The sequence below is a fragment of the Antechinus flavipes genome, chromosome 1 (assembly GCF_016432865.1).
Source record: "Antechinus flavipes isolate AdamAnt ecotype Samford, QLD, Australia chromosome 1, AdamAnt_v2, whole genome shotgun sequence".
Classification (NCBI taxonomy): Eukaryota; Metazoa; Chordata; class Mammalia; order Dasyuromorphia; family Dasyuridae; genus Antechinus; species Antechinus flavipes.
Genome location: NC_067398.1, coordinates 84908566 through 84935057, shown reverse-complemented (window position 1 = coordinate 84935057; position 26492 = coordinate 84908566). Strand labels below are relative to the sequence as shown.

The 26492-nt window shown below is 39.0% G+C and overlaps 1 protein-coding gene across 1 annotated transcript in view; it reads left to right on the top strand.

Annotated features, from left to right (window-relative positions):
- The first annotated feature begins 13276 nt into the window (after positions 1 to 13276).
- BSN (bassoon presynaptic cytomatrix protein) overlaps positions 13277 to 26492 on the top strand; it is a 232903-nt gene continuing 219687 nt past the window's right edge. Inside the window, exon 1 of the mRNA XM_051986526.1 lies at positions 13277 to 13670. Within this exon, the coding sequence (XP_051842486.1) occupies positions 13432 to 13670 (239 nt within the window). The 5' untranslated portion in view covers positions 13277 to 13431. The remainder of the gene's footprint in view (positions 13671 to 26492) is intronic.

Sequence of the window (26492 nt, the reverse complement as noted above, 5' to 3'; positions counted from 1 at the left end):
CCTTTGCATAGAAACTTGTTATTTATTTTCTAATTTAACAGAGTAATTGATACAACCTGAACGTGGTAACAGATGCTGATGCCTCAAGCTCCCTATTAGATGCTTTAAGAAGAAGTAGGTGAAAAGGAATTTGTGACCCAACAAGAAATAGAGAACATTATCAAATGCAAAATGGGTAATTTTTACTACATTAAATTAAAAGGTTTTTTCATAAATAAAACCAATGAAGCCAAGATTGGAAGGGAAGCAGAAAGCTGGGAAATAATTTTTATACACAGTTTCTGATAAAGGCTTCCTTTTTAAAATATGTAGAGAACTGAGTCAAATTTATAAGAATATATGTCATTCCCCACTTGACAAATGGTCAAAGGATATAAACAGACAATTTTCAGATGAAGAAATTAAAGCCATCTATAGTTATATGAAAAAAATGTCACCCATTGATTAGAGAAATGCAAATTAAAACAACTCTGAGGCATTATCTCACATCTATTAGATTGGCTAAGATGACAGGAAAAAATAATGATAAATGTTGGAGGGAATGTGGGAGAGCTGGGTTGCTAATGCATTGTTGGTGAAGTTGTGAACTGATTCAACCATTCTGGAGAGCAATTTGGAACTATGCCCAAAGGGCTATAAAACTTTGTATATACCCTTTGATTCAGCAATGCCATTATTAGGTCTGTTTCCCAAAGAGATAACAAAAAAGGGAAAAGGACCCACATATGCAAAAATGTTTTTGGCAGCTCTTTTTGTAGTGACAAGAAACTGGAAACTGAGGGGATGCTCATCAATTGAAGAATGTCTAAATAAGCTGTGGTATATGAATGTAATGGAATACTATTAGTCTGTAAAAAATGATGAGCAGGCTGATTTCAGAAAAGCCTGAAAAGACTTACGTGAACTGACCCTGAATGAAATGAGCAGGACCAGAAGAACAGTAAGACTGTGTGATGCTCAATTATGATAGACTGGACTCTTCTGAGCAATACAGCGATCCTAAACAATTCCACTGAACTTGAGATGGAAAATGTTATCCACATCCAGAGAAAGAACTATGGAGACTCAATTTAGATCAAAGCATACTTTCATTCATTCATACTATTTTATTCATAGTTTTTTCCTTTTTGTTCTGATTTTTCTTTTACAACATGACTTATGTAGACATGTTTAAAATGATTGTACATGTATAGCCTATATCAAATTGTTTGCTGTTTTGGTGAGGGGACAAAGAAAAGAGGGAGAAAAAAATTTGGAACTCAAAATCTTCCAAAAATGAATGTTGAATACTATCTCTACATGTAATTTGAAAAAATAAAATATTAAGTGAAAAAAAGGCAGGTGAGCATCTTTCTAACATTAATAATGCTAATCAAGTCTTATTTTAGTATTTCAAGAGTCCATGGTTTCAGTAGTGTGGCTACTCCTTCTAATGACATAGAGTACATCCTCTTTATAACTTGTTAGCCTTCAAGAGATAGAGAAAGTCAAGAAATGTAGTGACATACCTCATTTTATTATGCTTCCCTTTATTATGTTTAGCAGATTCTGCATTTTTTTCAAATTTAAGATTTGTGGGAACCCTGCATTGAGCAAAACTATTGGCACCTTTTCCCCAATAGTATATGCTTCCATCATGTCTCTGTATCATATTCTGGTAATTCTCGCAATAGTAATAATAATATTAATATTATTATATCTGTTATAGTGATCTGTGATCAGTGATCTTTGATTTTATTATTGTAATTGTTTTGGGACTTCACATAGCACATGCATATAAGAGCAAACTTAATGTATAAATGTTGTGTATATTCTGACTACTCCACTGACCTGAAGTTCACCCATTTCTCTCTCTCTCTCTTGGTCTTCCTATTCCCTGAGGCACAACAATATTGAAGAATATTACATAAATGTAATTGATAAAACAGTAGCAGGGTTTGAGAGAATTGATTCCAATTTTGAAAGAAATTCTTTTGTGGGTAAAATGCTATCAAACAATATGGCATTCTATGTTAAGAAAACATGCTAAGAGAAATCTTTCATGAATGAATGAATCAATTCATGAGGCAAAACTTCATTGCTATCTTATTTTAAGAAATTGCTACAGTCACTCCAACCTTCAGCACTACCATAGTCAGTAGCCATCAACATCAAGGCAAGACTTCCACCAGCAAAAAAATTATAAGTTGCTGAAAACTCAGATGATGGTTACTAATATTTTTTTAGCAATAAAGTATTTTTAAATTAAAATATGTACATTTTAACAAGATTCAATACTATTGCATACTTAACAGACTACAGTAGAGTGTAAACATAAACTTTGTATGCACTGGGAAACCAAAACATTAGCATGGCTCACTTTATTGTGATAATTATTTTATTGTGATGGTCTGGAATCAGATCTGCAATATCTGTGAGGTATGTCTGTTTATTATCTCATCTCATCTGGGCCCCTCCTGTAGCAAGGCAATTGTTTTACTCATCAATAATTGGGTCCCCAAAAACATTCCTTGGTATTTATCCTAGAAAAAGTTATCTGGATGAGAGGCATTCATGATAACCTCATCACTCCTCCCCAACCTTACTCTGGATTGGGTTCTGGCTATTGTCCCTACTAACTCTACTTTTAATTATCCTTTTTGCTCATATTTGGCCCCTGCATTTTTAACCTACCTGTGAGATTTGTTTCCTGCAGGCTCCAAGCTATGACCATCCAACTACTTCATCACCCTGAATACCATTGGCTTACTGATTCTGACACTCAGCACCTCACTGAATGCTGCTGCCGCCATCTTGCCTCCCCTCTTCAGTCTGGACCCTCACTGGGCCCCTGTCCCTACAGCTCTTCATCCCTGAAGCAGCTCTGGGAGATGAGACCTCTGTCCCTTTGTCCCAAATGAATTTGGGGATGACTGCTTGAGAGGGGAAAATGATATAATGTGATTTTGGGGTCCTCTGACCTTGGGGAGATCCTGTTCTAATGGGTCAGTGATTCTGGGTCTCCTGGCTTTGGAATCTGCTTCAGGAATCTCGCAAACCCAATCGGTCTGATTCTGACACTCATTAGCCAGATAGCTTCTGGCCTCAGGAAACTCCCACAGATCAAACTCCTAAGATATAGTGAAGAACACCACTTCAGTTCATTGCTACTGGGTAACCCTGTCAGTAATAATCTGATCAGCAGAGAACCACTCCTTCTGGAGACCATCCTTACTACCTTGAGCCCTAGAATTAGCCTATCTATGGTAGAAGTTGGACAAAATGACCCTCCTTGGCTGTTTCTTTACTGAATTCCCTTAAAATTCAGTCCGCTCAGCAATGGCAACACATTACTTTCAATAAATCTTTTCCCCTTGACTAGAAAAAAAAATGGGTCCCCAATCATTTTCAACAATTGCTCTTCCAAACCTTCTCTTCTCTCATGCCTTCCTTAGTGTCCCTCCCCACCCTCACAGCCAAGGTGCTTGAAAATTGAAAAAATTGAGGCCATTGCCTCAGAGCAGCCTTTTCCTTCCTCCCCTATCTCACAGTCCTTTGATATCTCTTTCTTTATTCTAGACTAATCAAGAAGTGTTTTGTTTGTCTTTCCAAAACCTTCTCCTCTCATACATATATTTGATCATACCCTCTCCCATCATCTCTAGCAGATTGGCCCTGCTCTTGTTCCCTTTCTCTCACTCTCATTAGCTACTGGTTCCTTTCTGGTTGCCTATAAATGCACCCATGTTTACCTCCTCTTAAAAAATCTCTCATCAGAACACGACATCCCTGACAACTATTGTTCTATATCTCCCTTCCCTTTCTCAGCCAAACTTCTTCCAAAAAGCCACATATACTATTTGTATATTTAGATTATCTGCCCAACCTATGGTAGAGGCTTCTGAGCTTGCATTGGTCTGATCAGCGAAGTATGTATCTTGGACTCCAGCAAAGTGATGTCATTTTGGTCCCCTTCAAGCATGAAGGAAGGACAACCACCAACCCATCAACTAGACTTAGTGCTAACATTCCCCTTCCTCCCAGTCTCTTCTTAATCTTTTATGATCTAACTACCAGCTTCATTATTCAACTAAAATTGCCCTCCCCAAAATTGCTGATTTCTTAATTGACAGACCTAATGATCTCCTCTGAGTCCTTATTTCTTAATACTGTTGATTTCCCTCTTTCTGGATTTTCCTGGGTTTCTCTCCTGGTTTTCGTCATATTTGTCTGACTGCTCCTTTTCACTCTCCATTGCTGATTCATTATTCATGTCACCCCCTTTAATCATGGATATCCCCAAGTCTTCACAGGGCTGAAAGAGCAAATAAATAAATAAACAATATTTTTAAATTTTTAAATATAAAATATAAAAAAGTAAATACAATAAATAAAAATAGTGAATACTTAATAAATGCTTGTTATTCAGCCAACTTATTAATTACTTATTAATCACCTACTATGTACCAGATAGTGCAGAAAGATGGCACAGTGAATAGAGTAATCAAACTTTACTCATCTTCCTGAGTTCAAATCCATCCTGAAATACTTACTAGCTGTGTGACCCTGGGCAAATCACTTAACCTTGTTTATTTCAGTTTTCTCATCTATAAAATGAGGAAATGGCAAACCACTTCAATATCTCTGCTATGAACACTCTGAATGGGGTCACAAAGACTCAGACAGGATTGAAAATAAATGAACAAGGTGCCAGACATTGAACTAGATGTTGAAGTTACAAATGTTATACACAAAGTAATCTCTGTTGGCAAGGAACTTGTATTCTGATGGTAAAGACAAGAAGAATGTGTTTATACACACATATATACATATATATCATATATAAACACAATATAGGCTAAATATAAAGGGAAAAAATACAAGCAAATACAAAGTAGCCAAAGACAAAGTAGTTAAGGAGGGAAGATACAAGCAGTTGGAGAGATCAGGTGCTCATATAGAAGGTGGTGGTACTCAAGCTGTGCCTTAAAGAAAAGGATGCTGTGATGTGAATGTGAATAGGTAATTCTTCCCAGGAAGCAGTCAGAACAAAGTTATAAAGGAGATGGAGTGTTGTATGTAAGAAACAGGAGGTTGAATAGCAGAGTGTGGGAGGAGAAGTAGTGTTCAATGAGGCTGGAAATATAGTTTGGGGTCAGGTTGTGAAGGGAAGGGTTTTTAAAAAACTAAGCAGAGAATTTTGTATTTTATTCTAGGGCAACAGGGAACCACAGGAATTGATTGAATTTGGTCGTGACAAGATTTGTATTTAAGGAAAATCACTTTGGTAGCAGTATGGATGGATTGGAGTAATGAGAGACTTCAGCCAGGGAGACCAATTGGAAGCTGTTGCGACAACAAATCAGCAAGAACTGAAGTAGTTGTGTGAGTAGAAAGAAGAGAACAGATGCGAGAGATATTGTAGAGGCTGAAATAGCAAGATTTGACAACAGATTGATAGATGAGGTGATGGAGAGTGAGGTTGTGAGGTTTAGAAAATAATGAACCTGAGAAAGTGGAAGAATGGTGGTTTCCTTGACATGATGATATTGAGAAAGAAAAGTCTGATTGAAAAGATAGTGAATTCAGTATTAGACATAATGAGTTTGAGATGCCTCTGGTGTATTCGTTTGAAATGTTCAACAGACAATTGTTGATATGGGACTGAAGCTCAGGGGAGGGGTTGGGGCTGGATTTACAGATTTTGTAAGTCATGTGCCCAACCTATGGAAGCTTTTTAAAAGGGAGATTGTCATGACAAAAGAGAATTGGGTCCACAATAGAACCTTGGAGTACACCCAGGATGTGATATGGATGAGGAGCCTTCTGCCTCAGACAGGTATAAAGATTAGCACTGAAAAAAGACCACTCAATATATTTGGAAATTAGGAAATTGTTGGTAACTGTGAAAAGAGTTATTTCAATTAAGTGATGAGGTTGGAAGCCAAACTGAAGAGAACTGAGAAATGAGTCAGAGAAGAATCAGTGAAGCAGCAGGTTTAAATAGCATTCTCAAGGAGTATGGTTGAAAAAGGGAGGAAAGATTAAGGACAATAGCTTAAATTAGATAGCATCTAGTTAAGGTTTCTGAAGGATGGGGAGACTTGGGCATATTAGAAGACAGCAAGAGAAAAATGAGAGAGAGAGAGAGATCTTTGAGATTACAATTTGGTGGAGAAAATGGGAGGAAATAGGATCAAGTACATATGTAGAAAGTTTTGACAAGGAGAAAGTCTATCTCTGTCAGAACTGGGGAAAAGGAAGAAGGAATTGGGGATAATATCAAAGGGATTTTGAGAGGAAGAGAAAGAAAAAGAGAACTCAGATTGAATATCCTCAATCTTCATACCCAAATAACTTCAAAGAGAAATGATTAAGAACTGCAGGAAAGATGGAGAAAGGAGAACAGATAGATACAGATAAAGACAGAGAGAGGTGGGGAGGAGGACATGTGGAAGACTTTATTATTTTTTATATTTCACTTTATTTATTATTATCATTATTATTATAGCTTTTTATTTACAAAACATATGCACGGGTAATTTTTCAATATTGACCCTTGCAAAACCTTCTGTTCCAACTTTTCTCCTCCTTCTTCTCACCCCCTCCTCTAAATGGCAGGTAGTCCAATATATGTTAAATATGTTAAAGTATATGTTAAATCCAATATATGTATACAGTTATCTTGCTGCATAAGAAAAATTGGATCTAAAAATAAAGAAAAAAACCCGAGAAGTAAAACAAAAATGCAAGCAAACAATAACAGAAAGAGTGGAAATGCTCTGTTGTAGTCCACACTCATTTCCCATAGTTCTCTCTCTGGGTATAGATGGCTCTCTTCATTACTGAACAATTGGAACTGGTTTGAATCCTCTCATTGTTGAAGAAAGCCGTGTACATCAGAATACATCATCGTATAGTCTTGTTGTTGCCATGTATAATGACCTCCTGGTTCTGCTCATTTCACTCAACATCAGTTCATGTAAGTCTCTCCAAGTCTCTCTGAAATTATCCTGCTGGTCATTTCTTATAGAACAATAATATTTCATAACATTCATATACCACAATTTATTCAGCCATTCTCTGATGGGAAGCCATTCAATTTCCAGTTTCTGGCCACTACAAAAAGGGCCGCCACAAACATTTTTGCACATGTGGGTCCCTTTCCCTTTTTAAATATCTCTTTGGGATATAAGCCCAGTAGTAACACTGCTGAGTCAAAGGATTTGCACAATTTGATAACTTTCTGAGCATAATTCCAAATGCTCTCCAGAATGGTTGGATTCATTCACAATTCCACCAACAATGTATCAGTGTCCCAGTTTTTCCACATCCCCTCCAACATTCATCATAATCTTTTCCCGTCATTTTAGCCAATCTGAGAGGTATGTAGTGGTATCTCAGAGTTGTCTTAATTTGCATTTCTTTGATCAATAGTGATTTGGAGCACCTTTTCATATGACTAGAAATAGTTTCGATTTCTTTATCTGAAAATTGTCTGTTCATATCCTTTGACCATTTATCAATTGGAGAATGGGTTGATTTCTTATAAATTAGAGTCAATTCTTTATATAATTTGGAAATGAGGCCTTTATCAGAACCTTTGAATGTAAATAATGTTTTCCCAGTTTATTGCTTCCCTTCTAATCTTGTCTGCATTAGTTTTGTTTGTACAAAAACTTTTTAACTTAATATAATCAAAATTATCTATTTTGTGAGCAATAATGATCTCTAGTCCTTCTTCAATCACAAATTCCTTCAATCTCTCATGTGGAAGACTTTAGAAGGGAAAGAGAAAGTCTGGAATAGCTTTTGTGGGGAGTGAGATAGGAAATCAATTAGAGAGAAGTAAAAGGATTTTCTTGTTGCAACGGGGTCTAGTTGATAACTTGATTTGTCATTTGACTTAAAAATAAATCCATATGATTTGGCTCTTTTCAGCAATGAAGTGATTCAAGGCAATTCCAATAGATAGAAAGTGCCATCTGTATCTAGAGAGAGAACGATGGAAACTGAATGTGTATCAAAGCATAGTATTCTCACTTTTTATTGTTTGCTTTTTTTTTTCTTTTGCATGTTTTTTCCCTTTTGATCTAAATTTTTCTAGAGCAGCATAATGAATATGTAAATATGTTTAGAAGAACTGCACATGTGTAGGATTGCTTGCTGTCTTGGGGATGGGAGGGAGAAAAATTTGGAACAGAAGGTATGCAAAGGTGAATATTGAAAACTATCTTTGCATATATTTGGAAAAAATAAAATATTATTAAAAATAAAATAAATCCATCTGATTGACAAATCAAGTCATAAAGTGTAAAAAGTACAAAAACCATCCCTGAGGACCAAGGATTAGTAAAGCCCTGTGTTTAGTTGGTATGGGGGAGATAGAGGTGATGATAGTACTTTCTTGGAGTATAGTCTCATTGAGGACACAGCATTAATGCAGAAAAAGTTAAACAAGAAAAAGTTTAAACAACTAGTTCAAGGTAACAGTAGAAGTGGTATCACTAGGAAACTGTGTTTTATGAATGCTCAAGCATAGTAATATCTGTGAGATAATGACTTGTTGGGTTGGAGAAAAGACTATTCTTCTAGGAAGACTCCTTGCAGGAAATAGGAATAGAAGAGAAGAGAGAAGTGGCTAAGAGTAAACCATTTCTTGAACTCAAACTTGAAGTTCTTCTGAATTACTCTCTGCTCCTTGTTGCTTACAGAACTTGTCTCCATGGCACCTACACCTAAGTGTGTGTGTGTGTGTGTGTGTGTGTGTGTGTGTGTGTGTACTGGTTTTAGTTTAATGCATAGTGTTCATACCCTCTGAGAGACAGTTCCCCAAACCAGTTCTATGCTTCAGAATTAATTGTCCCCATAGGAGTTACAGATTTACTTCTCTAATCCCAGGGAAAGTCACATTTTCTGATGTACTAGAGGAAAACACAAACTCCCCACCCCTAACTAACAGTGACACTTACTGTCATATTAATGCTGAGCCAAAAGCAGAAGCGAGTACTGGTCCTGGCACACGGGACCTTACAGCCAGTAGGCATTTATTAAATATTGAATTGAACTCAAGTTATTTAGCTGGAATGCATATACTAGCACAGTCACTATTTGGCACAGAATTCACCAGATTATTTCTCATCAATTTACCCCTTCTTATAAAGAGGAAGTCCTTACAGGAATCATCCCAAATAGATCATCAATTATGCAAATTATGATTAAATATGCAAATTAGATATTGATTTCTAGTCTTTATGGAAACTTTCATTCAAAGTTGACTGTAAACAATTGCAATAACCAAACATTCATGTAACTGATTTCAAACACTATATGGCAAAGGAGAAAACATTGCAATTTTTTTTTATTAAAGAAGCAGACAAAAGGGACTCTCATTGCTAAGTAGTCCCAGAGTGTTCCAACTGGTTAGTGAAGTAACTTAACTGATGCAAGACCCATGGATAAAATAATCACTTGAGAGTAAGTTTTGAGTTTCCTTTTCTTATTGTTCTCTGCCCTGGTACACAGGCCAGCAAAAGGCCTCAGTTTCCTCATCTGTAAAATAAGCTGAAGAAGGAAAATGGCAAACCACTCCAGTACCTTTGCCAAGTCAGATATAAAACAATTAAACAACAAAACTTCTTAAACTTTGAAAAGTGCTTTGCATATATTATCCTGCTTTATCCTTATACAATACTCTTAAGATAGGTACTATTATCTCCATTTTACTAATGAAGAAGTCAAGGCTGAGAGAAGTTATGTAACTTGTTCAGGGTGACACAGCTTGTAGATATTTGAAGTAGGATTCTAACAGGGTCTTCCTGATCCCAAATCTAGCACTTTATCTACTGGGCTTCCTAATTTCCTTTAGTGGAAAAGATAGTGGAACAAAGCAGGAAGAGGAGTCATGAGGGGAACTAGACCATTCCTAATATGGCTAATTTAGCTATGACAAGTCATACCTCTAATGTCTCTAGGGAGACATTTGGGAGCAATTCTGAAAGGTGGATTGCCACTTCTGATCAAGGCAACACTCATGAGGTCTCATCTAATCCATTTCTAAGCATTGGGAAAAGTGCACAGGCTTATAAAATAGATCTAAATTGATTTGTTCTATTCATTATCATTACTTAGAACAAAGCTTCTATATGGTGTTATGATCTACATGGGATCATGTAACTGAAGGTGGGGGTGTGAAATTATAATTCATTATTAGTAAATACTTAATTTGTATACCTATTTTATGTATCTATATGCTAAAATGTCAATGAGGATCTGGGATTAGCCAAGAGGTTTTGAATCTGGGAACTTAAAAAAAAATTGATAACTAAATTTCAATTTATAATTGTTTTCCTTTATAATACTATGCATTTTATCTTTATACATTTAAAACCATCATTTTTCTCTGAAAAGGGGTCCAAAAGCTTCACCTAACTGGCAAAGAGCACAAAACACAAATAAACACACTAGACTAAGAACTTTTGCTCTAGATCAACACTTTAAAAATTTTTTCCACTTGTAACCCCTTTCACTCAAGAAATTTTTGCATTATTCTAAGCATATAGGTATATAAAATAGGTATGCAGATAAAACACTTACTAATATTAAGTCATAATTTTGTGACCTCCACATTCATGTGTCATCCATATAGAGTCACAACCCACTGTTCAAGAAGCTTTGCTCTAGAGAACTATTGCACCTCTGAAGGTTATAATCCCAGCACCACAAGAGGAGGAACAGTTTTTTTGGAGATGTTACAAATGGAAGTTTCTTCAAAATATGATGGCATGAAATGACATTCAACTCCCTGGGAAATCTTGGAAAGAGGGAACTTTCATAGAGAAGGTAGCATTCTCCCCACAGCAACTGTAGTCCAGGCAACTCAGGAAATAAAAAGGAGCCCTCCTAATAGCTCCTAATTCCCCTGTGGTTCAGAGCTGGGCTCTGAGACACCAGGGCCTTCCATATACAATAGCAATGTTTAGCAGTTGTTGCATGAGGCTGACAATTTTAGTTTGCTTCTCTGGTCTTCTTTAACATCAACTTCATAATACCCTTGATTTTATCACTCTAAAGACAGACCACTACCCCTCCATGCCTTAGAAAGTGGTTTTTTAAATAAATTGTTGTAGCCAACTTTTGGTGGGCAACCTTCTGAGGAGTCTCTACATCAGTGGCTAAATACCTAAATCTTTCTTGGCTTGGTAAGATCTTTCAAAGCTTATGCTCCATTGCTATAACCTTCAATAACCCAATGCCACTTTGCTGCCATGATGAGGCACTGGAGGACTTTACTAAAGTTAAATGTACCACTGTGAAGAGATATGTGAGTGTCTGGTATGATTGGTTAGCTGTAGCCTTCCTAAGAAAGGATCACATCCCCTGACTGACCAGGATTTTGCCTTCTCTTCCTTTCCTGCAAAATATAAAGGTTTTACAACCTTTATCACCACTTTTCAAAGACATACTTTTCCACCCTCCTACCATTGCTCATGTTTCTAGCACAATGTTCTCAAGCTTCTTCATCTGTGAATCGCATCCTGTGACTCAGCCCTTGCTCCACATGTCCTCCCCTTCTCCACTGCAGAGACTGCTAGTTTTCCAAAAGGAAACATCAGCAGTGCTTTTGATAATAATTGTCACCATGAAATAGGCTATTTGGAGCTTTGAACTCTAAACCCTCTCTGTTTCAGGGGTAGTTTGTCCCAGGCAGGAAATATGCTTAGTTCCTTATTCCAAACTCCTCCAAAAATTCCCCAAAATTTTTTTTAAGATGAAAGAATTGGAAGACAAAATGGGTTTCTTTTTGATCTCAATGTTTCATATTCTTTCTGTAGTCTGATTTCTTCTGGTTATTATGCCCTTGATAATTGGGTAGGGGATGCCAGAAAACCGAGATCAATTTTAGAGCAGGCTGAGCTCCTGAGTTCCATTATAGTTAGGATTTGGATTGGGGCTAAGTCAAAGACTGACCATGAAAGCAGGGAATCTGGACAGAAATCTAGTTATTGCCATATCTGGGGCAGATTTATTGAAACCCATTGAGACCCCAGTTCTACTACTAACATCATTGTGACTTAAAGCAAGTTTCTTGTCCCACCTCTCTCTGGGTTTCCATTTCTCTAAAAAGGAGGGATTGGATGTTTTCTAAGGCTTCTCCCAAGTCTGACACACTTAAATTTTTTTGGTAAATAGTATTTTATTTTTCCCCAGTCATATGAAAAGGTTTGGGGTTCCAAATTTTTTCTCCTACCACCTGCTCTCCCCAAGACAGCAATCATTGATATAGGTTATACATGTGAAATCATGTAAACACATTTCTACATTAGTCATGTTGTGAAAGAAGAAACAAAACAATAAGGAAAAGCCATAAAAATTTTTAAAAAGTGAAAACAGTTTGCATCTATTTGCATTCAGACTATAATTCTTTCTCTGGATGTGGATGTCATTTTCCCATCACGAATCCTTTGATATTGCCTTGGACCACTGTATTGCTGAAAAGAGCTAAGTCATTCATAGTTGATCACGGGCCGAGGTTGCTGTGACTGTGTGCGGTTCTGCTCATTTCACTCAGCATCGGTTCATGTAAGTCTTTCCAAGCTTTACTGAAACCTGTCCATCCTTTTTAACAGAACCATAGTATTCCATCACATGCATATACCATAACTTGTTTAGCCATTTTTCAGTTAAGGGGCTTCCCCTTCATTTCCAATTTTTCACCATCATAGAATGAGCCGCTATAAATATTTTTCTTCTGGGTCCTTTTCCCTTTTTTATGATCTCTTTGGGATACAGGCAAGACTCCTTATCTAAGTTTTGTGCTACCCTAGGGTAGACGCCTGACCCAGAGTTGCTGACGGGGTGGACGGCGTCCTCTCCCTTTCAGGGATGTCCTGGTCACTCGGCTCGCTCCCCCAAGTCCAGCCGAGTCCGCCCATCCCCCACCTTGCTCCAGACCGGGGCGGGGCATAGGCACCCCGCTCAAGTGAGCTTCACAACGAGCTCCTTCTTCCCGAGGGTCCGGGGACGCCTCAGGTGGGGCTCTGCAACCCTAGCCTCACGCTCCCCGCAACCAAGCTTCGACCGAGACTCCGCACATAGGGGGAGGGGTGGGCGCTCGACTGGCAGGGGCGGCGACTTAGCCGCCCCCCAGTAGCAAGAACAGCTACAGTAGTAGCATCAGCAGCGGCGGCAGCAGCATCACGCGCGGCTCTGAGGCGCCCGAGGGGTGTGTGCAGAGCGAGGGGCGGGGTCTGGCCCGGGGGGCGGGCCGCGCATGCGTCGTGCCAGGCGCCGCTGGTGGAGCTGGGAGATGGCGGCGGCGGCGCAGCGCTGAGCGTGTGAGCAGCGAGCCCGGGAGCTGCCGGCCCGGCCCCCCCTCCCTGTCCTTCCCTCCCCTTCCCCTCCCCTCCGCGCCCCGTTCCACCGCCCCGACCCCGTCGTCCGAGCCCCGCCATGGGCAATGAAGCTAGCTTGGAGGGGGGAGCCGGGGACGGACTGCCGGTGGCGGGCGGCCCCAGCCCCGGCCCCGGCCCCGGCCCCGCGGCTGGGAAGGCGCCTTCAGCACCAGGAAGCGGACAGCTCCCTTCAGCCGGAGCTGCGCGAGCGGCTACAGCCCCGCAGCCAGCGGGCCCTGGCCCCGGCCCCGGCCCCGGCCCCGGCCCCGGCCCCGGCCCCACTGCTGACACGGCCAGGTAAGGCAGCCCGGGCCAGAGGGGTCCGACTCTCCCTCCCAGCAGTCCCCGCTGACTCCGGACTGCAGCAGGCGCGGACAGAGGCCCGGCCCCGGCTCCCTTTTCCTGGGGGGGAACGTCGGAGTTTTGACCGACGGGGAGGCTTTGGGTTAATGGGTCTGGACAAGAGATAGGAGTGTTGAGGAGGGGGCAAAATCTCAGTGTGTGTGTGTGGGGGGGTGGTGGTGGTAACAGAACAACAGCAAGAGATAGCTCCCGTTTCTCTAGTATCTGAGGTAAACAAAGCTGCTCTAGGTCCTGGGCGGTACATCTTTTGAGTAGCATTCTACCCATTTAACTGAAGAAGAAACTGAGGCTCCGAGAGGTGGAGTGACTTGCTGGGGTTGGGTAGCTGCAGGGGAAGGAGAAGAGAACAGGGCTTCTGGCTAAATGAATTGTCAGCCTCTGGTGGGGGAAGGGGTGCAGTTGTCAGGGATTAGGGGCGTGAGTAGGTGCAATCATCTTCATCCAGGGAAGATGGAACTCTGGATTCATTTGGGGTGTGTGGGAGGGGGTGGGACTGAGGGAGGGGGGTGCTTAATGTTCATGTTGGAAAACTGAGAAAATAGAGCTTAGCTTCGAGAAGAGCACTTGGATCTGTCCTTCTGATAGAGACGGAACAAGTAGCCGGGCAGAGAGCATAAATAAAGTCTATAGAGGAGGTAAAGGAAGCTTAGGGAAGAGAAGAGGAGGAGGAAGAGGGAAAAACACTGAGTACAATCTGTTAGGGTATGGGATGTTGAAGCGAAGCTCATGGTGAGATAGGATGCAGTGAAGCTCAGTAAGCCAGATGAGTTTGAGTTCATGGTTAAAAAGGGTTCAGTTGGGGTTCTCTCTCTCTCTGTCTCTCTCTCTCTCTCTCTCTCTCTCTCTCTCTCTCTCTCTCTCTCTCTGTCTCTCTCTCTCACTCTCTCTCTGTCTCCCTCTCTCTCTCTCTCTTTCTCACACACACACTCTCTCTCTGTCTCTCTGTCTCTCTGTCTCTCTCTCTCTGTTTCTGTCTCTCTGTGTCTCTGTCTTTGTCTCTCTCTGTCTCTGTTTCTGTTTCTGTCTGTCTGTCTCTGGAGAACAGTATAGCGTATTGGAAACTAACATCCTTTTGTCAAGCTGTACTTTGAATCTTTAATCTTGTCTCTTCTAGTGTGAGCAAAGCAGTCAGCTGGAAAGTGTTCCCTTTCTGCACCTAGCTAGATCCCAAGCCTTCTCTCATTAGTGCATTAGCTTAGTGCAGTATCCGTTTTTTATTTCACAGTCTGGAACTCCACACCAGCACATTGTACCCCAAATCTGATTACTCTAAATGCAGCTGGTTTGGAGTATTAAATAGGTGATTATGTAACCTCAGCTTTGTAGATCTAGCTACATGAAGAAAATTGCTAAATGAAAAAATGTTATAGCTATTTGTAAACATTTTCTTCTTATTTTCTGGACTGGGAACAGCCTCACTGAGGGTGGTTCATTGGGAGAAGGATGTGTGAAATAGCTTCATATTTATGGTTGATAGAAATGTATAGATGCAATAAATAGGAGCATGAATATAGGGATAGAGTATATACATTCAGCATGCTAAAAGCAACTTAATTAACAACACATCTAGCAGTATCATGGACTCTACCTGTAGCATTTAGTAACAGTCAGTATTTTGATGTTAAATTAAAATTATGTTGAAATCTTCTAGCACTAGTTTTGTTCTTTGTTACCTTAGGTTTTAGTCTGTAAAACAGATAGCTCTTATGAAAAAGCACCCTAAAAACCATGAAATATTTGATAGAATGTTGGGGAAATGGTTTGGAAATAGATGTTAACTGAAACCCCATAAAACCAATCAAATTGTTATGAATGCAGTGCAGGGAAAATGCCAGTCAATAATAAAACAACACCCTGAAAACTCACATAGGCTACCAGGAGATGACAGGTTGAAATGGAAAGCATTATCTCTGTACAATTTTCTTTAAATCAAACAGGCTGGAGTCAGAGTGAAGCTAGAGATAGCTTTGGAATTCACTCTGAATCTGGTCATTTATGCTCCTGTGCTTTTCTGTGTGGGAGCTAATTGCCTGTGATGGAACATTATTTTTGATTGTTCAGCTGTCCAAGTATGTATCTATTTCCTAACAACTCAAATTTCTTAGACAACTGGAAGTAATGAATGGTCGTTATTGAAATTGTAAACCTGCCATTGCTGGGTTGCTTTGCAAATCAGTGCTATGAACATTATTTTTATGAAGACAAAGCTGGGGACATGTGTTCATTTTCAATGAATTATTTTAATCTACTTAATATTGTACTATTCCTAATATTGTGAGCATTCTTCATTTTGCTGCATATTGTGATGGTATTTGGATTTTGGCTGGAGGCAAACTCCTTTCTGATAAACTGTGGTGCTGTCATTCCCAGTGAAAGTTGAAATAGCTGAACAAGAAAAATACCTTGTCATTTGGAAGTTCTTGATATAAAGGAACTCAGTATTTGACTTTTTATTACCAGCTTGGTTCTTTTGATTATATTGGATCATATTTTGTAATGCCACCATACACAGTTTTTATAAAAATACAAATTTTATTTTCATTTTCATTAACAAGTGCTAGCATTCCCACATGTAAACAGAGCATAAGAAAATAAAATAAGGAAAATGAGCATGCAAAATGAAACTCAAACCCCCCCCACCCCAACAAAAACAATCGGAGAACATTAATGATTACATTAGTGTCTATACACTTGTTATTTACTAATCATTAACCCTGTCCTAAAATACTAGTTTATTAATTTTAATGGGGTGGTACCCATACAATCCTCATTTTTATCATCTTTTTAATTTTCTTTTCAGTCTGTAACATGGTTTTGATGATATTCTTTATGTAATTGTAATTAATGTATATTGTTCTGTTGCCTCTGCTTTCTTCACTCTGCATCATCATGTCACATGTCTTTCCATTTTTCTTTGAATTCATCCTGTTCATTGTTTGTTGTATAGTATTCCATTATATTCTATAATCATTTGAAATATCTATTGAAATTGGGTAGTGCCAAAGGTTAACTCAGAATAGTAGAAGCAAAGACTAATGCCTCCAGCTACTGTCCTGTTTTACAATGAGATCACATTTCTTTCACATTTCATCATCCATCAATACTCAGAAGCAATCAGACAGGGAAAGATTGGGGAAAGGGTTAATAACTGGGAGTAGGTAATACTATTGACAGCAGAGCTCTGGCTTCTACAAGCATTTTTCCTCAGAGACCACTTCAATTCCTTAGATTGTAGGAAAACAGAGAGCATGGGTATGGAATGCCAGAGGGACCCTAGTTATTGGAGTAGCACAAGAGAGGGCCTCCTCCTTATTGTCAGTTGGAGGCTCTAGAAAAGCAAGGATCCTTTTCTCTAGCTGTAATTCAGCTTGTCACATTGGCTCAGCCAGAGCAGCAACTAAACTGTCTATTCTTCTTTTTCTTTAGCATCAAAATGGCTTCCTATTTCCTCCTGTCAGAGTGTCCCAGGTCCCTGCTGCCAAATTTAGCCTGTTCAGCTCTGTGTTACTAGTGAATAGATTGGACCATTGAGGGAAAAAGACCTGAGAGATGCATTTCTAAGTATTCTTCCCCCCAAAAAGTGCAAAAGGGATAGGATGACATATCTACTTAAAGCAAATTCATGAATTTAGTGGCAATCTTTCCAATTCAATTAATTCAATTCAATTAAATTTATTTAGTGCTTACTGGAACTAACATAACCAAGCTACAGAAGAGATTGAAAGAAGTTGAAAACATGGCTTTCATCCTCATGGAACTTACTGTCTAGTAGGGGAAATTAAAAAAAAAAACGTATACAAATAACTGTAATGTAAGGCAGAATGTGCCAAGATAATGATCAGGAAATAGTATAATAATTAAAAGCCTCCTATAAGATGAATGAAAAACAGGAAGGGGGGTGGGGATAATCATCTCACTCAGCCACAAGAGAATTAAATTGTATATTAATGTAATGCCATAATAATAGTCCTTGTTACCAGGAGCAACTTCTATATTTTCTTACACTATGCTGACTTAGCATGATACCTGTGTTGACACTACTCTCAGAAGCCAAGTGGGACAAGAGAGCTTGATCCAAATCCCTGCAAATGGCAACATCCACAATCCTACAGCCTGCTACTTAGAATTACAAAAAGCCAGGACATTCACTATTTCTAGACAGAAAAGGTAATGGAGAGCTGGACATGGAAACATTTTTCTAAATTTTTTCTAACACTGTTTCAAGGCCACACTATGCCCATTTGACTTTGGTTGTGTGATCTGTTTCAGTCAGTCAGTTTGGTAACAACCATTTTTGAGTTCCTACTATGTGTAAGGTCCTAAATTAGGACTGGAGGGAGATCTAGAGTTGAGTAAAATATAGTCTATGCTGTCAAGGACCTTAAAGCCATGTTAGAGATCTGGCATATAAAAAAATCAAGTGACGATGCAGAACGAGATTATGAGATATCACAGGATGGTAAATGATTGCCAGGGGAAGGCTAAGGCAAGGAAATGTAGTATAGGAGAAACAGCATTAGTTCTTGGGTTTATTAGCCAAAATTTAATTAGTAGATATTTTGACTTTGGATCCCAGCTTCCTATTTGCGTGATTTCAGGTAAGTTACTTCTCTCTTTCTCTGACTCTGTCAAATTGTTGTATGTTGGAGGGGTCAGAGAAGGCATCACAAGAGTTTAGAATTTCAAGAAGAGAAAAAGGAAGGTTTATTTAAACACTTATCAAGCATCTACGTGCTAGGCACTGTACTAAAAACTTTACAAACATTGTCTCATTTCATTCTCAGGAGGTGGCTGCTATTATTAGCCCCCTTTTACAGCTGAGGAAATTGAGGCAAACAGAAATTAAATGACTTGACCAGGGTCACACAGCTAGTAAGTATTGAGGTTATATTTGAAGTCCAGGCCTAGTGCTCTATTCACTGTGCTTCCTAACTGCAAGAGTTGAAAAGGACCTCATTGGCCATCTAGTCCAACCCATACCTGAACAAGAATCCTCTCTGCAGCATACCCTATGAGTGACCTTTGCTCAACCCTCTAATGAAGGGACACTCATTATCTCCTGAGGAGGTCCACCCTACTGTTGGGCAGCCCTAATTGTTTTGCAGTTTTACCTTTTATTGGATCTAAATTTGTTTCTTTGCAACTTCCTTCAATTGCTCTTGGTTTTGACCTCCGGCCAAGCAGAAGAGGGCTAATACCTGTTTCATGTGACAAGCCTTCAGACCTTGAAGACAGCAACCATCTTCTTCTTCTTCTTCTTTTTTTGTTATTTTGTTTGGACAAATAACTTTATTCACTTCTTATTTTATTTGTTTATTCAGCATTTTCAGTTTTATTTATTTATTTATTTTTATAATAACTTTTTATTGACAGAACCCATGCCAGGGTAATTTTTTACAACATTATCCCTTGCACTCACTTCTGTTCCGATTTTTCCCCTCCCTCCCTCCACCCCCTCCCCCAGATGGCAAGCAGTCCTATATATGTTTAATATGAGCAACCATCTTCTTTTTTCTAGTTTGGCATCCTTGGTTCCTTCAACTAAATTTCATAGGGCATAGACTTGAGGTCCTTTATGATTCAGGTTATTCTCATCTCTAGTTTATTAATGGACTTCCTAACATGTGGCACCAGGAATCATATGTGTTCTTACTAGGACAGAGAACGACTGTCACCTTTTTATTCTGAATGACACGGATTTCTTAATGCAATCCAAGTTTGCATTTGCTTTCGTATCACACTGAAGACTTCTTTTGAACTTTAGGACCACTAGCACACTCATTTTTTTTTTTTTAAGGTGAACAATCTCAGGAAGACTTGTGGTCAGGTTCTACTTATGATACATATCATCTGTATGACCTTGGGCAAGCTATTTAAACTTCTCAGTGCCCTATTCTCTAGGAAGATGCTTCAATTTTCCAAGGCCATAAAAGAGAGTTTCCACACCAGTAGTTACTAATACCTATGGAATATAAGGTTCAGACTATCCTCTCCCTTCACTAAAGTGTGAAGCTTTACATTTATTACTATTACATTTTCTCTGATTAGATTTGAATCACTGTACCATTCTGTTGAGGTCGTTTTGAATCTCAATTCTGTCATTCCATGTGCTAGCTATCCTTGTGAGCTTTGTATCATTTGCATCTATACTTTTATCTAAATCATTGATGTGTTAATGTTAAATAGTACAAGACTAAACACAGATTCTTGGGTCATTCCCCAGGAGACTTCCTACTAGGTTGATCTGAACTGTTAACCCTTGGATCAGGGCATTCAAATAGTTTGGAATGCACCTAATTGTATTAACTTCTAGCCCACATCTGTCCATATTTTTCACAAGAATATCATGAAAGACTTTATCAAATGCTTTGATAAAATCTAGGTGAACTATATCTGTGGTATTTTTGATCTACCAGCTCAGTAACTCTCTCAGAAAAAAGGAAATGTTAGTCTAGCATGACTTGTTCTTGATGAAGCCATGCCGACTATGATAACTGCTTCCTTTTCTATGTTTACCAACCATCTCTTTAAAAATAGGTGGGGGAATAATAGATGGCATCTACTACATGCTAAGCACTGTGCTAAGTACTTTTTGCTTGTTTTTTTTTTAAGTAAATATTCCATTTGATCCTCACAACAGTCCTACTAGATACATGTTATTAGAGGAAATGGAGGCAAACGAAGATCAACTGTCTTGCCTGGAGTCACTCAGTAAATGTCTGAGGCTGGATTTGAGCACTGGTCTGACTCCAGATGACGTGCTTTGTCCCTTTCATTACCAGCTGCAGTTACTCTTGGAAGAGGTAGAATATGTGAACTAGGGTTTGAAAGATGAGTGGTATTTTTCTAGACACAGAAAAGGGAAGGAGGATTCCCCATCCCCAATTGGTTATTTCCTTACTTCTCTCTACTTCAATCCTACTCTGTGCCTCTTCCTCCCCATGTCCCCAAACTTCCCTTCATCATCTGCCTTCTAATTTCTTACTTCTTCCATCTTCTGACCCTTATTGAGACCTTACTTACTCCTGATGACACTGCTTTCTTTGATACCATTTTTAGTACTAGTTATATTTTCTTTCATCCCCCCCCTTGATAATCACAATGGAGTAGTCAGAATATTCCCTTGCCATGTCCATGTTCTCCCTGTATTGCCCCCCTGAGCAACCTTTCCTCCTTTAAGGTTCATGCTCTCTAAATGTATTATCTAATCCAAATTACGGTTGTTTTTAGAGGCAGCTTGGTGTCTTTAAGGAGATGAAATGTTGGACTAGGACTCAGGAAGACCAAGTTCAAATTCTGCTTCAGAAAAGTTCAAATTCTGCTTTGAGACTCTGGGCAAATCACTTAATCTCTTATCATCAGTTTCCTCATCTATAAAACAGGCATACTTAAAGCATTTACCTCCCAGTTGTTGTGAGGATCAAATGAGATAGCATGTGGAAAGCACTTTGAAAATTTTGAAGTGTTATGTCAATTGAGGGGCATTTAGGTGGCACAGTACATAGAATGCTTGTCCTAGAGTCAGAAAGACTCATCTTCCTCAGTTAATATCTGGTCTCAGACACTTATTAGCTGTGTGACCCAGGGCAAGGCACTTAGCCATGTCTGCCTCAGTTTCTTTATCTGTAAAATGAGCAAGAGAAGGAAATGCCACACCACTCCAGTATCTTTGCCAAGAAAACCCCAAATGGAGCCATCAAGAGTCAGATAGAACTAAAAAATGGTTGAACAAAATTATTATATTTATATTATACTTGGACCCTGTAGACATCTTTTTTCTTCCTCAATGAATTCAGTGCTGGACCCAGTCTTTCTTTCCTTTCTTTCTCCTCCCCTCCTACAACAGGACTTCAGCAGACATATTCCTATGCCTTTAAATACCATAACTTTCTAGTTCCTCAGTCTTCTTAATTCCTAAGACCTATTTCTCCACTTCACCATAGCTACACACCATGATGATCAAACCCTTGACCTTGTCAGAAGCCACAGCTGTTACATTTCCATGCTTATGAACCCTGAATTATTTTTATCTAAACATATACTTTGATTATCTTGTCTTTCCCCATATCTCATGACTCCTATGATATCCTTTATTCTTATTACAGCTCCATTCTCTTCATCCCTCTCTTCTTTCTCAAACTATCACTTCTGCATTGGCTACATTGATCATCATCTTCATCAATTCTATATTCTTTATTTTTGAACCCCTTGCCCCCTGGTCCTGTTGCTGATCATGCTGTCCTTCCCTAATCAGTTTGTTATTCCACTCTCAATAGTGGCTGTTTCTTTCCTGTCTTTCCTCAATCCTTCTACCATTCTCTCAGCTAAGGATCTTGCCTCACACTAAGCTGAAAAAAAACTGAGGCCATCTGCTTCCAAGAGCTCTCTCTTTCCCCTTCTCATCATCTTAACATCTCCCCTTATCATCTTCTCCTTCCCACCAGTCTTTTATGAAGAAACTTCTGGCCAACCCTTCTACATCCCATTCTCCCTTGTTTCCTCACTATCATTCACACTTTCTTCCTTGTCTACAAACTTGCCCTATCTCCTGACTACTTTTCGGCCACCTACAAACATGCCCATGTCTCTCTCCTCCTTAAAAAGCCCTCATTAGGAGCAGCTAGATGATGCAGTGGATAGAGCACCAGCCCTGAAGTCAGGAGGACCTGAGTTCAAATGTGACCTCAGATACTTCCTGGCTGTATGACTTTGAGCAAGTCACTTATCCCCAACTGCCTCAGCCAAAAAAACCCACCCTCATTTGATCCTACTATCTCCAGCAGCTATTGATCTATGTCTCTTCCCCTTTAAACTCCTTGAGAAAACTGGGCTACATTCTATGCCTCCCTCTTCTCGTCCTCTCAATTCTAAACCCTTTGCAATCTGGCTCCTGATGTCACCATTTAACTGAAACTACCTTTTCTAAAGTTATCAATCATTTCTTCATTGTCAAATCAAAATAGCCTTTTCTTTCTTTTTTTTTTTAAATTAAAGCTTTTTACTTACAAAGCATATACATGGGTAATTTTTCCAACATTGACCCTTGCAAAACCTTTTGTTCCAAAATTTCTCCTCCTTCCCCATACTCCCCCAGCTGGCAGATCCAATAGCCTTTTCTTGATCATCCTTCTTGACTGCTCAGCAGTCTCTGATGCTTATCTGTCACATTCTCCTGGATTCTCTCCTCTTTCAACTCTGTCTGTTCCTCCTCCTGTTAGTCAGATTGCCCCTCACTCTTTGCTGTTTTTTTTTTCTTTTTTTCCCCTTAATTCATGTCATGCTCACTAACTATAGGTATCCCCAAAGGCTCTATTCTGGGCCTTTTTCTTCATTTTATACTATCTCACTTGGTGATCTTGTTACTTCCTGTGGGTTCAGTGATCTCTATGCAGATGATTCCCAGACCTGTATATTTATCCCTAGTCTCTCCAGGGTATAGTTATGCATCATTAACTCGCTTTTGGACATCTTGAGCTATTTCACATACCTGGAACACTTTTCCCCTTCCCTTACCTCTTCCGATTAGATTCTCTGTTTCCTTCTATACTCAGCTCACATCCTATCTTCTGCTTTTCCCAGCCCCATTTAACTCCTTTTCTACTCTTTCCTCCTTTCCTCCTAAGAGGATTCCTTTCCTTTCTCAGATTACTATCCATTAAATCTGTATATATGCAGACAGCTAGATGGCACAGTGGATAGAGTGCTGGGCCTAGAATCAGGAAGACCAGACTTTAAATCTGGGTGTCAGACACTTAGTTGTGAGTTATTGGGCTAGTCACTCTCTGTTTACCTGTTTCCTCAAGTATAATAGGGGGCTGATAATAATAGCACCTACCTCCTGTGAAGCACTGTCCTTGATACATTGTATGTGTGATATATATATGAATGGTATTATTATATCTTGTGTGTACCTTATCATTTACATGTTATCTCCTCATTAGAATATAAAATTTTTGGAGTTAGGGATTTTTTTTCCTTTGTATTCCCATTGCTGCACATAGAGCACTTAAATGTTTGTTGAATGATCGGAGGTAATGGAGATGGAAATGGTGAGTAAAGAGTCTGTGTAGAACAGTAGTTGTAGGAGAGTTTTCTCTCCCAAACTAAATCCGTGATGAGTAATGAGTTCTATTCTGATGTTTCCAACCAAGAAATTCATCTGCTAAGGAAAGAGTTGGACTCAAAGAGAGACGGTATTCAAAGTACTCAGCTTAGTGCCAGTGTAGGGAAGAAGGATGTGGAAACTGAAATATTGGGTGGAGTTTAATCTTGGTCAAATGGATATTCATCAAACTCATTACTCATTATAATCACTGCTTTTTAATTCAGCCATCTGATTCCTATAGGAATTGGGTGTAATGGCACACACTTACAGATCTTAATGTTGGGGAGATGCTGAGATGTTGTAAAGTTATGTAGAGCCAGTCGACTCGTTAAATCTTGCACAAATATAACGGGTGCTGGGAGTGGAGGACCACTGGGATGTCTACAGAGGGACAAACTGGCCCATGTTAGAGAAACAGAACAAGTTAAAGTTTATAAATCCTCCTGCCTTCCTTTAGTCCACATCCTTACCCCAAGACTGTTTGGAGGTTGCTGGTGTGTCTGCCTGTCCCAAGTTTCTCCCCACTCAAGTCCATTCTCTATTTAGCTGCCAAAGGGATTTTCCTAAAGGATCAAATAGAAAATCTCTTGCTTAGCATTAAAAAACCTTCATAACCCACACTTCCCTCATCCCAACCTTTCCATATGCCTTACTTCTCTCCACACATCCATATACATTCCAGTGATATTAGTCTCTTGGTGGTTCCCTGGACAAGATACTCCTATTCTTAACCCCAGACATTTTTCCTGGCTATCCTCCAATCCTGGCATGCTCTGCCTTCTCTTTGCCTCCTGGCCTCCTTCTAGTTTTAACTAAAATCCCACTTTTTTTAGAGAACCTTTCCCAATCCAGCTTAATTCCAATTCCTTCCCTCTTTTATGTCCTTGTTTCTACCTAGTTATTTGATGTACAATAACTACATTGTTATCACTCCCATTAGATTATAATTTCCTTAAGGGCAGGGACCATCTTTTGTCTCTTTATAGGTCCAGAATTTAGCACAATTCTTGGCCCCTAGCAGGTGCTTAATAAATGCTTGAATGACTTGCTGATCCATATTGGGATTGTAAGTGCTATCCCCGACCCCACCCAGATTGGGAAAAACAGGCACAAGGAAAATGAATCCTATGGGAAGAATATATGTCTAAAAGGAGAGATTCTAGAAGCAAGTATGACCTAGCTCTTGAAGGTAAGACTAAAGAATAAATTTGTTTGATCACAGGGGAAGGCTGTTCCTAAGGTGACTTCCTTTACAAGAAGCAGACTCAATGAAAGTAGAAGGGAGCCCATGGATTATGTATAAATGCTTTCTGATTGACAGGGAGCTGTATGAACATTTATTAGTCTGTAGTCACCTGAAGGGGAAAACATTCCTGTAGTTCTTGTTTAGGCAGAATTGTTAAATTTTAATGACTTAACCTTTTTTCCTACACATTAATTTCACACATAAGATGGTTTCTATAAGTTTTTACATTTAATGGGAAAATTGCATTTTCAAGGATGTTACCCTTAGGAAAAGGCATGATGAGAGATGCTGATTTTTACAGGGAAAGAATTATTGAGAATCATGTGAAGACTGAATTTTCTGAAAGGAGAGGAGAGGAATTGGGCTACTACCCTACAGCTATACTGAATTGCTTTTCTGTTTTTCTCTAAAAGAAACTGTTCATAGCTAGGTCAGGTTCAGGGGCTGAGAAATGAGTTTGTTAGTCCAATGTTTCCCCTTTTTGTCTTTTCTCTCCTTTTATGATCAGGGGTCCTCTTATACAACCTGATCCAGTCCTTCAAGTTCTTTTGACTTAATAGTATTTTATTTTTTCCAGTTACATGTTAATATAATTTTCAACATTCATCTTTGTAAGATGTTGAATTCCAGTTTTTCTTCCTTCCTTCTTTCTTTCCCCCTTCTCCAAGACAGCACACAATCTGATATAGGTTATGCAGGTACAATCATGTTAAATATATTTCCACATTAGTCATGTTTGAAAGAAGAATCAGAACAAAAGGGACAAACCATAAGAAAGAAAAAGAGTGAAAAGAATATGTTTTGATCAGCATTCAGACTCCATAGTTCTTTCTCTGGCTGCTGATGGCATTTTCTATCATGAGTCCTTTGGAATTCTCTTGAATCATTGCATTGCTGAGAAGAGCTAAGTCTTTCATAGTTGATCATCACACAGTGATGTTCTAGCTCTTTGGATAAGGAGGCATTTATCTCCCTTTTCATGCTCCTTCAAGAACTCAGTCTCCTCTCTCCCTGTTGACTCAATAAATCTTTTTAAAAATAACTATTTGGCTTTAAGCTTTGTTTTGGGTTGGCCCCGAAAGCAAAACAATCCTTGTCCTCCAAGAACTTATATTTTTACTTTCATATTTAAGACATAATTTAAATTCTCATCACACCAACAAGTGTTTTTGGATAGCTCCCTTTACCCCTTTTTAAAGAAAGCTGAATGAAGCAATGCAATATTGGATGGAAGGCAGTCCTTGGAATCAGGAAAACTGAGTTAAATCCTTTCTTTAATACTAACTAGCTATGTGACCCTGGTTATTACTTAGATCCTTAGTGCTATAAGTAATTTTTTTTCTTTTTTTTAATCCCTCATTTAAAATTTATCTAAATTCTTTTTTTAGAAATAAATTTATATTTA